This window comes from Acanthopagrus latus, chromosome 5, assembly GCF_904848185.1.
Source record: "Acanthopagrus latus isolate v.2019 chromosome 5, fAcaLat1.1, whole genome shotgun sequence".
Classification (NCBI taxonomy): domain Eukaryota; kingdom Metazoa; phylum Chordata; class Actinopteri; order Spariformes; family Sparidae; genus Acanthopagrus; species Acanthopagrus latus.
In genome coordinates this window covers 7,184,376-7,197,601 of record NC_051043.1, presented here as the reverse complement: position 1 = coordinate 7,197,601, position 13,226 = coordinate 7,184,376, and the positions used below count along the sequence as shown (strand labels likewise).

At 44.6% G+C, this 13,226-nt stretch overlaps 1 protein-coding gene across 4 annotated transcripts in view; it reads left to right on the top strand.

Moving 5' to 3' along the window:
* Positions 1-613: 613 nt before the first annotated feature.
* The window catches only part of tcf7l1b (transcription factor 7 like 1b), a 35,818-nt gene continuing 23,205 nt past the window's right edge, over positions 614-13,226 (top strand). The window contains exons 1-3 of one of the 4 annotated variants that reach the window (XM_037097787.1): positions 614-1,690; positions 1,863-1,932; positions 2,057-2,184. In XM_037097787.1, coding sequence (XP_036953682.1) covers positions 1,514-1,690; positions 1,863-1,932; positions 2,057-2,184 — 375 coding nt within the window. In that variant the 5' untranslated portion in view covers positions 614-1,513. Of the gene's footprint in view, positions 1,691-1,859; positions 1,933-2,056; positions 2,185-13,226 lie in introns of all 4 variants that reach the window. The other 3 variants (XM_037097785.1, XM_037097788.1, XM_037097786.1) reach the window with 3 other exon arrangements.

The following is a 13,226-nucleotide window of genomic DNA, read 5'->3' as shown; positions in this document are numbered from 1 at the left end:
CAGATACAGCCGGACGTCGTCTCGAAGTCTCTCTAATAATGTCCAGCAATGTCACACTTAAAAAAGTTTTCAAAAATCTGCAATAAAATCCAGTGGGTTACAAATGTTGTAACACAGTCTTGAACTGTGGTCAGTGGCTTGGAAGCCTTCTGACCAAAAGTGAGGACATAAACGATTAATATGAACCTGATATAAAACATGCACACGTGTGAATGCATCAGTGGTTTGGAGAAACTTGAACTGCCAACATTTTACAGGCTTTAAAAAAAAAAAAAGTCGATCTCCCAAAGTTCAAGGTGATGCGTTCGCAAATGCCTTTTTTTTTGTCCACAATTAAAAGAGATTCAGAAAAAAAAACCCCATCCACATTAAAGAAGCTGAAATCAGAGGATGATGACTTTTGGCGATGAATCTGCGAGTTGGCAACACATGTAATGATCCATCGCGGCTCTGATAGCGATCACAAGAACTGCGTAACCAATCTATTTGTTTGCTGTCTTCCTCCATGCACCGCTCGGTGTGCTGGCCCGGGGTTGAAGAATAGCTGATCTCCATGCTGCTGAATGAAGTGTCGGTTTTCAGCGCTGACTCCTCCCCTACGGACGGGCTGCGCTTTTCTTCCACTTGAACGACCAAGTAGTTTTTCAGGGCGCATTCCCCGGCAGCAATGTGGAGGGAAAGGGCGAGCACGTCCAGCTGAACATATTTTTTTTCTCCTCTTTTTATACTTTTGCATCGGCTTTGTTTTTTGTAACCATTATTGTTAAATTCCTCTTTTTATACACATCCCGAGTTTCTAAACTTTGTCAGCGAATCGTCGCCTTCTGTGTGAGGAAAAGAGGGCGAGTTAGAAGTGGAGGAAAAAACTGCAGCCAGACCGTCTCGTGTTTTTTTTTCTCCTCCTTCTTCTTTTTTCTCTCTCTCTCTGACTCCAGCCATTGTTTTTTTTTTTTCTTTTTTTTTCCTCACACATGGATTATTAGGAGATGAAATCGGACGTGTTCGCTTGCTCGGACTGGTAGTTTATGTGGTCCCCGGGCTCTGTAGGAGGAGGAGAGACGGTCCCATTCCTCAGCAGCACAACAAGGAGACGCGCACAGGGGCCACAAGTTGTCCACAGGCTGCGAAGGAGGCGAAACTTTGCCAAGTTGCTGCGCATCCGGCCGCTGACGCCAAACATCCACCAGCGATATCTGTTGTGACTGTGTTTTTTAAAAAAACAAACAAACTGTGGATTATCTTTTTATTATTATTATTATTTTTTTTTTAAACTGCGACGCTCGCCATGGACCACGAGATCCCGATCAGAGGATGAAAAGGGAGTTCTGAAAACATGAACACTTTCTTGTAGTTAGTCGAGCCCGATACTCCACGTTTGGACTACACCGACCTGATTAGGGAAGAAGGAAAAAAAACTCAATTCTTCTCGCGATTGTTGTTGTTGTTTTTTTTTTTGTTTTGGTTGGTTTCTTTCAGTCTTTCTTTCTCTCCTCGTCACTGCGATCTTGCAAACATGCCACAGTTGAACGGAGGCGGCGGGGACGATTTGGGGGCCAACGATGAGATGATCTCTTTTAAAGACGAAGGGGAGCAGGAGGAAAAGATATCCGAGAACGTATCGGCGGAAAGGGATTTGGATGATGTGAAATCCTCCCTGGTGAACGAGTCGGAGAGCTCATCAGACTCGGAGGTGAGGAATTACAAGACTAAACGTTTATGTAGAAAAAAAAAACACCCCCCAGAAAAAAGCAAACGGCACCTTGGGGTGCTCCGAGCATGCAGAGGGAATGAGATTTAATGCGGTTGAAAGTTTCAATAGTTTCTCTCCCCTCCGTGTGTTTATTCTCCCCTCTTGTCAGCAGGCGGAGAGGCGCCCCCAAACCAGACCCGACACAGAAAGTTACGAGAAAGCGAGGGACTACTTCAGTGAAGGTAAAACACACACACACACACACACACACACACACACACCCTCCCGAGTACTTTGTGTCCTTCAGCTGCTAATCATGTGTCGTGGTGCGCCTTCATTAACCCCGGCTCTTCTCTGTCCCCGCAGCGCTCAGAAGGCAGCAAGATGGTGGCTTTTTTAAGAGCCCTCACTATCCTGGCTACCCGTTCCTCATGATCCCAGACCTCACCAACCCGTACCTATCCAACGGTTCACTGTCCCCGAGTGCGAGAACAGTAAGTCTCTCCCCTCCCCAGCTCCCTGTCCACCCCTCCTCCCCTCCTCCTGTCCCTGTCCTCTGGATGTTTTATTGTCTTTTCTCTCCATTTCTGTCGCGCTCTGCAAAAAAACAAAAACTCCGGCCGTGCGTAAAAGTTCCTTGTGCACTGCCAGACCGCCATATTCCCTCCGAGTGGCCTCTCAAGGAGTACTAACTACTTCTTTGTTCTTTTTTTTTTGGTGGTGGTGGTGGGGGGGTATACGTTTCTCCCAGCCACCCACCCTCAACAGGCGTTTGACAACTTCTCATTTTTTAAAGTTCAGACACATTAGTCACTTCTTTTTCACCCTGAGTGATTTACGGAGCTGCTTGTCGAAAAACAGCGTGCAGCACTTATACTGGGTCTTGACACTGTGCTTTAAAGTGACCTTATTACAGCTGATTGTGTATCATATATATATATATATATATATATATATATATATATATATATATATATATATATATATATATATATATATATATATATATATATATATATATATATATATATATATATATATCCTGTAAGGACTTCTATTTAACAGCCCAGAGGCCTGTTTCCCTCTGAAATGTAAGATATTTTTAAGTTGGCCCACTTCACTGTTGCTCTTTATGTACTTCAGGTGTTATAATGGAGGCATTTAGTTGCTGTGCATGCCTGTAACTATCGGCTTAGTGTATTTTAAACTTTCTGCAGGCATTCTCTGCAGAGAACACGTCTTCCTGAAGTCACATCCTACTATAACGACAATGCAATACCCCGCTCTGACACTCATGGGAGTCGTTCCGCTGCGGCGTCCCTTACAGCTGTTGTCCAGAGGCTTTTTTTTTCCCGAGACCCAGCTAAGACTGACACTCTCAACTGAGTGTTGTTGATGCACTTTGCAGTGAGTCATTTACTTGTTGCGTCACACGAATTGTCCTCAAAGCTGCGGAGGGCCTTTCGCCAGTACACGGAGCACTGCTGGCAGTTGTTGCGTCGGTTTGCTTCGCAGGGTTTTCTGCTGTTAATTCTGTCCATGATGAGCCGCACGTGTCACATACACGACATTTCAGTTGAGAACGGAGACCCTGCAGTGATTTCACACCGATGAGCGATGCTGCAGCATCAACAGTAACGAAGCCCCGGATGGGATACCATGAAAAAAACTAACCCCCGCGTCGAGGTCAGGAGTTAAACACGGGGAAAAATGAGCGCAGATTGTGAGCAAACGCGCAGGATTATTTGGAATATTAAATACAGTTTAACTATGCAAACTTCCTTGTAATAATCCCTGCTGGAGAGCTGTGTTCCTCTGAGCTCGTCCCTCCCCCAATCCATGTCACATCCCCCCCAAAAAACAAGTACTTTCGTTAAGGCCTGGCAGGCATCTGACTGAAAGGACCCCCCACCCCCCTCCTCCTTATTCTGTCTCCTTTTCACTGTTCCAGGCCCACTCCCCTCGCCTCCCTCTACCTTCCATTCAATTAGAAAGGCGTTAGTTGACCATTGTTATTCTGAGCAGTCTTGATGGCTTCATTGGAGGTCTCCATTGGGGCTCATTAACTAAATGGCTACTCTGCTCACACTAGGTGATACATATCAGTGTGTAGATCGTCTTTCTGGTCGCTTTTGGCCACCAGAGTTTCGTGGGAATGATGTCAGAGATAAACATGCTGGAGTGTAAATGCACTGTGGGCGTTGTGAGATTATTGTTGGTTACTTTAATCGATGTTTCTGCTGTGATTGAGGAGTAGATCTTTGGTTTCAGCGGCCCATTATCCTCTCCCGTCTTTGTTTTTGTCCGGCCTCTCTGGTACGGCCGAAAAGTTGAACGAATTAAAACGGCCGTTCCTGCCGCTTCCAGCTAAAGTAGCAAATAATTGGGGGGGATTTAAAATTCAGAGGTTTAATCCTTTATATGCGGAAGAAAGGAGGAATGAGGTCAATGGGACAGAGTGAGCTGACACTGTCAATCATCGGTGTGGCAGAAAACATGCAGGCAGACAATAGCTGGCATACTTAGCAGACGTCTGAAGGTCTCCATATTGCACATGGCTCAGCGTGAACACAGTGGGTTTGACTGATGAGTTGTTGGACTCAGTACCTTTTTAAGATGGCATTCTGTGGGTTTGGCTTGTTTACACCTGCGTATAAACTCCGATAGAGTCGCATTTACTGGGTGATATGTACAATCACGTCCAGCCATCAAGTTAGTTTAACCAATTTCCTCCACCGTTACATAAATCATGCATAATTGTTGCTTGGGACGTGATGATTAGCACGTGAGATAAAATTTGCCCACAGGGCAACCTCCTGTGTTCTGTCACCTCGACGGTGTTGAGATACAGACAATCTCCGATGCCTGCAAACAGTTTATTACAGTGCGTGTCTTAGAAAGCCCTGCAGGGACTGACAGATTTGTTTTATAAGCATGGCGCGGTATGTGGTTGTGCTGCATGAGACACATTACAGTGATGTCTCTTAAACGGATCACGTTTACAGAGTTCGTATTTCCAGGTGGGGAGCTGCAGTTTCATGAATGCAGTGTTTTATGGGATTTACAGCCAGAGTGTTGAAAGTGTGTGCAGGCTTTTTTTTTTAACATGTCCTGCATGTATCTGTGCATATCTCCTTCCTCCGGTGTGTCATTTTTGTGCAAGCGGAATGTGTTTATTCTGCACACATAATGGGCTAAAATCATGCGAGGTGTTGCTCAAGCGTCATCTTGCAGCGCTACGCGATGAGGCATTTGAAGCTCCAACTTTTTTTTTTAAATTTGGATGTGGCAACCTTATCATGAGCAATGAGAGACAGGCCTACATGGGATCAGTACAGAGTTCCCCCGAGGGCCAAGCATAACTGATTTAAAGCCTGCTCTGAGCTGACATTCTGCTGTAATCCACTGAGAGCTGAGGAGGAGGTTTTATGTTTGCAGAGATGTTCCACCAGACTCCTGCAGCCTGCGGAGGGGTGCAGGGCCAGGGCTGTTTTTTATTTTATTTTTAATTCCCCCCACCTCTTACGACATCCTGCTTACTGTTCGCCCATTCACCGGTGTGATTGTTCCTGTGGTGCAAGATTTAACTGTTGGACTCACACACACACACACACACACACACACACACACACACACACACACACACACACACACACACACACACTCACACTCTGCTTGACGCCACCACTTGTCAGCTTCATCAGCACTTTTAGATAACTCTGCTAGTACATCATCATCGTCACTAAAGAGCGAAATGCCTCTTGTGTGTGAGAGGTGGCGAGTGAGCGAGAGCGAGGTTAGCCGCTCAAATATATCTTCATCAAATACACGCACACAGCGGGTCAAGCGAGCTCATGAGCATGATTGTTGAATAGCAAATTGTTTGAGATCGAGATATGAATGGAAAGCTTGTATAAGTCTGAGCATGTCAGTGGCTGTGATTGCATGCCTGTCTGACTCCCCCCCCCGATTCTTTCTGTTGCTTTTGGTGCTTAAAAATGTGCAGACAAAGAAAAGTCAACACAGACATTGTCCCGCCGAATAAAAGGGCCTCTCCCTGCATAAGCAAACGCTGTTTGTGTGGAGGTGTCTTTTCATCAGGTGGCTTACTTGGCATTGCGTTCACCTTGCCGCGAACGTGTGTGCGAACGTGCACACATGCGTCCATGCGTGTCTGTGTGTGTGTAAGGTCTGTGAGTGTAGAGGAGGGGGGAGGAGGAGGAGGGGGGAGGCGTTCAGGTGAGGCTGTGTGGGTACCCTGCAACAGAGGGAACAGTGTACAGCGGCGCTCACATTCTGACAACCCTCAGTGTTGTATTCCTGAACGTTGGCGCGCAAATATTTTTTCAACCAAGCGCTGTGTCAACAGAGCTAACATTTTTTGACTAGGCTGATAGTTTTTAGAAGATTTTTCCTTCAAAGGCAAACACATCTACATCAGTTTAGGGGCTCTGTTCAATTAAAAGCAGATCGCCAGCGACCGCAGAAATGCCATCGCTGGCTGAGGGGCTCTTTTGCCTGGAGTGATTAATTTTCATAATGAACTCATTGCCTGGGCTCGAGGAAATCAAATTAAAATTGGCAAAAAAAAAAAAAAGAAAAAGAGAAATGTTTTGAAATATGAAATGAATCACGATTTAGTTTGAGATGGAGGAGGAGGAGAGGGGGTGTTTGCGCCGATGTTTGCGCTTATACGCGTAAAAATGGAAGCATTTTAATTGGTAACAGTATGCGTTTGTTACGCATTTCAACACTTGTACGTGTCAGCAATTACTTTTAGATTACACAGGGGTAATCAAGGTCAGATCTAATTAGCGCAACACAAACCAAAGCAATTTATAGGGGTGATTATATCGGCGTAACATGTTGCAAGCGTTCCACTTTACGCGCCCAAACATGTATAAATCACCCGGTCGCTTCGCATACAGCCTTGTTTATGGAGTTGTTACGGGAACATGCCGTTTTTTTTCTCTCCGTCTTCCCCCACATCACTCTTATAGAACTGTGAGAAATGGTGTCAGTCCTGGTCTGTATCCTTCCCTCTCTGGTCTCTGTGGAAGCGTGAGCTGGCGTCAATATCCTCCCGCTACCCCATAGCCTGCTAGTTCACTACCTAACCCACCCACTCGCCCGCCTGACATTAGAAATTCTGTTTATAGCGCTCTCTGGCTTCTCGAGCGGCGGGCCCATCAGGAGCATCTCAGCACCCTTTGAGGAAAGGATAACCAACATCTCCCCTCTCCAGCCGCAGACTCCCCGTGTTCAGTGACATCAATGAATCCCTTTGATGTGCCAAGATGAATATGTGTGCAAATGTGTTTTTATCAATTAATGTGTTTTTCTCATTTGCTATGTTTGGCCAGGGCTGCCGCGTAGCTTGCTACATCGCTTCTTTCCCTGTGAAAATCCGGGGCGAAGCTTGTGTTTGAGTCGAGAGACATTTAGCCGAAAGGTGAACAATCCCTGACGCGGCCGGGCTCGCGCAGAGATCAGCCCTGTGTTTGTTGACCATGGCTGTTCAACACGCTGTTGTGGAGTTGGATATTAAGACACAAAATCTGTAGCTTGTTACATGTGAAACGGTCGCTCGTGCCTTTACGTGTTTTGGTCTCCACTTTGAAACAGTCCTAACCTTGGTGTACAGGAGGGTCGAGGCTCAAAGGCAGAGGAGTTGAAGTAGTGGACATCCAAAAGCTTGCTATCTCTGGTCCTCCACAGCTGCTCAGTCTCAAAACAGTAAAAGATCATTATGTGTCATGTGAATACTGGCTTAGTCATGTCTGTTCTGTGGTATAAACCTGGACTCCTGGTGCGGGGGAGGCAGACTCCCTCCTAGGTGACCACAGCCATGAAACTCTTTGTCCTCAAACAGTTTCTGATCACGGAATAATCGTCTGAACACCCCGTAATCCCTCAGTCCAAACATGAGTCCTTTTCAGCTTCTTTCCTCCTTAATTTTGAGACAACATGGCTGCAAATAATGATGACTGTTACGATTAAATGTTTAATTGTTGACTTAGATTTTCAGGAATATAGTAAAAAGAATCATCCATAAACATTTCATGGAGCCCATGTTGAGGTGTTCATAATGGCTGGACTGTCTGAGTAACAGCCAAAAACCCAAATGTATTACATTTACTGTCAACAAGGCAAAGTAATACCAATTCATTCTGACTGCTGAGTCATCATCATATACTCAGCCATTATGTGCTCACCCCCATGCTGATGGAAAGTCAGGTGAAGTTTCAGTAGAACATTTCTGGATTTCTGAGGGAGAGCAGCCTTGCAAAGTCCTAATGGAGAACCGAAGTAGATGTGGACAAAACATAAAATTGATCCATACAGCTGATCCAGTGTGATCCAAGCCTCTGGAAGCCCAAATTGGTGTGAAAAGACTTTACTTATCTCCTTTTTAATGCTGAACTCTTCACTGAGACTCCTGGACTAAAAGTATGAAAGTCTTCTCAGATCAATTTTGGATCTCTGGACTTCCTGGGTATTTGATAACACCGGATAGATTTCAGGTTGTTCTTTAAGTTTTTTCTTTTTTTACATTTCAAAACAAGACCCTGTTAGCTCCAGTTGTTTAGCAGAATGCTGCAACCCTGTTTTGCTGTGGAGCTCCAGAAATGTTTCCTGGACTACAGAGCTTCCTTCAAATTTCCACCAGCATGGGTGGGATTAGATAATGATGCATTTGTATTTTGGGGTGAATTTGTCCTTTAAAGTACCAATATGTAGGACTTACTGGGAGTGAAGTTACAAATTGCAACCAGCTGAATACCCCTCGGCTCACCCTCCCCTTGCAAGATTGCACTAGAACCTACGTTGGCCACTTAAAGCACAAAAAACTGTACATGCCCCGCTCATAGAGCCGTGGTTTGGTTAGTCCATGCTGGGCTAGTGTATAAACATGGAGGACACCTAGGAAGAGGGCCTGCTTGCTCTGTGGATGTGATAATAGATGATAGATCCTCCTCAATCTGACAGAATTTCAGTGAACCGTTCAGATGAGCTGATAGTGAAACTTACTTTCAGCCATACTTCTATCTGTCTGACACCGAGGTGGGCGGGTGGTGTGACAGCGAACTGTGCTATTCGACTGTCCCATTTAAGTGCATGTGGCCCTTCCATGGCCATAACCACTACTGTTTAGCTCACATAAAGAAATGTTTTCCCTCTGTAATTGTACCTTAAACGCTTCGCTCCATGCTAATAAAACGTGATTGTACAGCAGGAAGAAAACGAGAATGCTCTAAACAGGGTTTCATCAGTCTGGTATTCCAAGCAGCTGTTTTCAGTTTAAGCACTGCAGGCAGCAGGAGAGGGAGAGAGAGAGAGAGAGCAGGCAGGAGGAGAGATTGTTGATGAGATGTGGTGGTGGGAGCATAAACTGGGGCAGATACGGGCCCTGCTATTCCTCCGCCTGTTATCCCGAGGTGGGCCGGCTTCCAGACCTTGAGGCACTCACTTATCTGAGGGATTCTGTCTCCCACAGAGCACCGCTTCTCCGCCGAACACCACAATGCTTCACCGTTCCCTTACAGTCGCAGCCCAATCAGCGAGCAGCAGGAGGCTATCAGATGGTGCACATGTTGCATCAGGACTACTGAGATTTGTCTCAAGCTTCGCTTCAGTTCACATGCAGGCCATAGAAATGCATTCTCCCTGCCCGGGGTCTGTTAAAGGCCATGTCATACAAGTATGTGTGTAGTATCAGTGAGGTTGTAGTGGTCATACTAAATTAAGAAGTGGATGGATATCCGTCCAGGATGAGGTTAGTTGACAGCGAGCAGAGCAGCTGTTCTTCTTCTAGAAGTTATAAATCAGTCTGTCTGTCCTGTAATGGTGGCTCGAGTGTGGACTTCTGGTTGGCTCGTGTCTCCCTGACGGACACATGCCGCGTCGACACATTGCACCTGCGTGCACGTGCGACCTGCTGCCCGCGGATATATTAACCAGTTTATGGTCAGCGGTTGTTTCTCTTCCTCTTTTATACATACTTTATGTTGCAGCATGGATCTCTTTCACCTCATGACACCGATTTAAAAAAACAAGCTTAAAACGTACACATATGATTAACTTACAGCTGTAACTGATGATGTAACTGATGAGGCTGACGTGCCATCTGTAAACTGAATTTAGCTCTAGCTCTAAAAACACAAGTCGTGTATGTAACGGATCGTCTGTTCGACTACATGAATCTTAAAGGAGCCACGGGGAACTTTTCATGTTTAATACATTTTGTGTAAGCGAGACACATGTTGCTGTGTGGTTACTTTTTGCAAGCTTTTTTTTTGGATCCAAGGGAGAGAGATCGAAAAAATTGGGTGAAAATGAGTGTGTACAAGGTCGTACAGAATACAGAGCAGAGCTGGTTTGTGTTTCCAGTAGTCAAGGGGAGCATTATTTTTAACTCAGTTATTTTATCTGTTTGTTTGCTTGATATCATACATAAAAGTATTTATATGTACATTTTAGACCCCAACCAATATATTTTTGTTGCAGATATTTGATACATTGATAGCAGAGTATCTGTTGTCTGATGTGAGCCCATATGAAAACTTTTTTTTCAACACGGCTTTAGTATATTTTCATTAATATTTTCGCCAAAACTCCTTAAGAAAAAATCAGTGAAATTACAATAAACTTATTTCTCAAATATTATGGAATTGCCTACATTTTAGTTACAGGGGCTATTTGTAAGAGTTGGTTGAAGATAGTTTGATGTGGTCCATGTCTTCTGTTGTACCGATCTACTGAAGTTAGCATGCTAACAAGTCAGCCCCGCCTCATCCTGGTCCAAAGCTTTTGTGCTAGCGGTGTTGACACCAACACTCCCCTCGACCCAAAGCTAGCTGCACTTCTAACTGAGTTAACTAGCTCATAGCAGTTACATTTAGCAACAGTTAGCGGCTATATACTGCCATCTATTTGTTTTGAGTATAATTTGACATGTGGCCAAGTCTAACATGTCACACCCTTAAGTTAAGTTTGATTATGTATAACTAACGTATTTAGTATTTAGTATTTTCATGCCAGGATAGGGATCATATAGCTGAGTCCATATGGTCTGTAATTGATGGTTAAATATCATGAATTCAGGTTTTTCCCAGTCCTGGTTTTCCCATGAGTTCAGGCTGTTTGTCCTAATATTGATAATAACTTAACCTCTGGTTGCCCCTTGCCTCCCTGACTTACCCTCATAAACCAATTGTACTTGTTAAGAAGTCACAATGTTCTGCAGTGAAGCAAATTCGATTTAAGCTGAGCAAAGCCACAAGTCATCTAAAATGTGTGGCCTCCTTATCTGAAGGCAGACTTGTGGATCCTGTTAGAATAAACAGCTGGAGCAGCAGAAACGTCTGAGGGCCCGATATTTTTACGCTGACCCCGGCCACAGAATCTCACTCCTGAGCTCCTGACCTTGTCTGCCAAATTGGAAATTATGGGGCGATGTTCTTGATTAGTTATGAGTAATGGCCGCTGTCGAGCGCCTTGTGCTCCTCAGACATAAGACACTCTTTAGTGATGGTGGGAATTCCCCTTGCGCCTGCCTCAGATGATCAGCATCATTCGGTTTCTTTGTTCGGAGATTTAATCATTTGATGTGCTTGTATCTGTCTTTTGGCTGCACTCTGTCTGCAAAATGGGTATTAGCATCAGGTGAATCTTGAGTCGGATGATTATGTGGGCGAGTTGGATGGCAGCACTGCAACTCTGCTGACATATCCCCTTATCCATTTACACGGCTCGATGGCTGATGATCAGATTTGATATACAGCGTTTTTATGATTATCAGAATCTGTTTTTAATTTTTCTTTTTTTTTGATCCTGACATCTGATAAAATACATTTATTTTTAATACACCATAACTGTCAATTCATATTTAGTAATAATAATAAATCGAAATCTGCAAAGTAACCTATGACTAATGTTATCAGATGAGTAAAAACTAGAGCCCGACCGATACAGAATTTTTGGGGCCAATGCTGCTATACACAAAGTATAAATGTATATAACACATATGACTCAGATGTGGTTATGAAATGCTTGTGAAAAAGAGGTGGGAGCTGTTTGACACTCGACACACTTAATAACACACTTTGGGCGAAAAACACAATGATTAAGATTTTTCTCTTCTATTAAAATTTCTCCCTCAAAACTGCATAGTTCAAATATATTTGCCTCTTAAAATGTGAAAGGATTGGATTTCTAAAGTAGCAGAAAATTGAAACACTCAAGTGAAAGTACCTCAAAGTTGTACTTCAGCACAGCACTTGAGAAAATTATACTTAGTTATATTCCATCAGTGTTTCTGAAGTTTGATGCTGAAATTATCATCTTTTCTGCAAACGTGTATTTGTATGTTTCAGATATCAGCTATTGGTCCCCTTGAGGTCTAATATCAGTATGAAAAAACCCTATCGGTCGACTCGACGCTGAATCCCTCCAAATGTGACTGACTTATTTCTCAACTTTAGAGTAGCTACATTAGGGGAAAAAAAAGATCTAATCAGCCCTATATGACATGGAGTAGGCCAAGGAGCCCTTTTGTTTGATTTGTACATGGGTTGGAGGGGCTGGCTATTGGAAATCCCTGAAGCAGGCTTTAGGGGCAGGTCTGATTCTCGTGTGAAATGGGAAGGCTCTATAGCTCTCGGCTGACTTGACTGGGGCTGTATGGGTGTGTTGGCAGGGGGAGCGCCGGTCATGAATAGGGTCTTTGACTACCTCAGACTTGCCCTGAAAGGCAGGACAAAGACCCTAGGGCAACGGCTTAGAGCCTCACAGCTGAGCTACAGAATGCTTGGCCGAGTCTTCCTCCCTCCTTGCCTGATTTAAATACTACAGTGGCTTTCAGCATTCTGGCGACGGAGGCTCGCATTCACCGCCGCACATTTACCACCAACTTTTCTCTCTGTTTTTGTTTACAGTATACTAATGCCAGGGCAGTTTACGTAATCCATTGTACAGAATCCATCAAAGGTGCTGGTGAATATGCATCAGCGACTCTCTTGAAACCGCCCAAAGATTAGCCTCATGTTGTTCGTATTAAGCAGAGTGTATTTGGATACAGACTAACTGCTGGCATGTGTGTGTATCACCGCTAATCACAACTCTACTCGGAGTCGTTAATTATGGAACACTTTTTTGCTTATCTTCATGCAAGATGGAGATGTTGGCGGGTAAACAAGACGGAGCTCGGTGCGCACACACCTCTAAGTGCTTGATTATTTTTGACAGATCCGCGCGACTCCTCGGCTTCGAGATTTGCACGAGCAAAATAAAAAGCCATAAATCTTTTCTGCAGAGTTAATGGGGTTATTTGAGTCCTGTCCAGACACTCTCTCCCCACAGAGTGTCTAGTTTCAGATGTCACTCAGAGCTTTGTTTGCCCCCCAGGGTGAAGGGTTAGAGGTCAAGGTTCAGGGCCAGTTGGCTGAGTGGCCACAAAAGCCCAGGCTTCCCCTCAGCACATCCGATCCCTTCGTCCACACCAGCCCGCAGCCACAATGAACGGATCGGTTTGCAA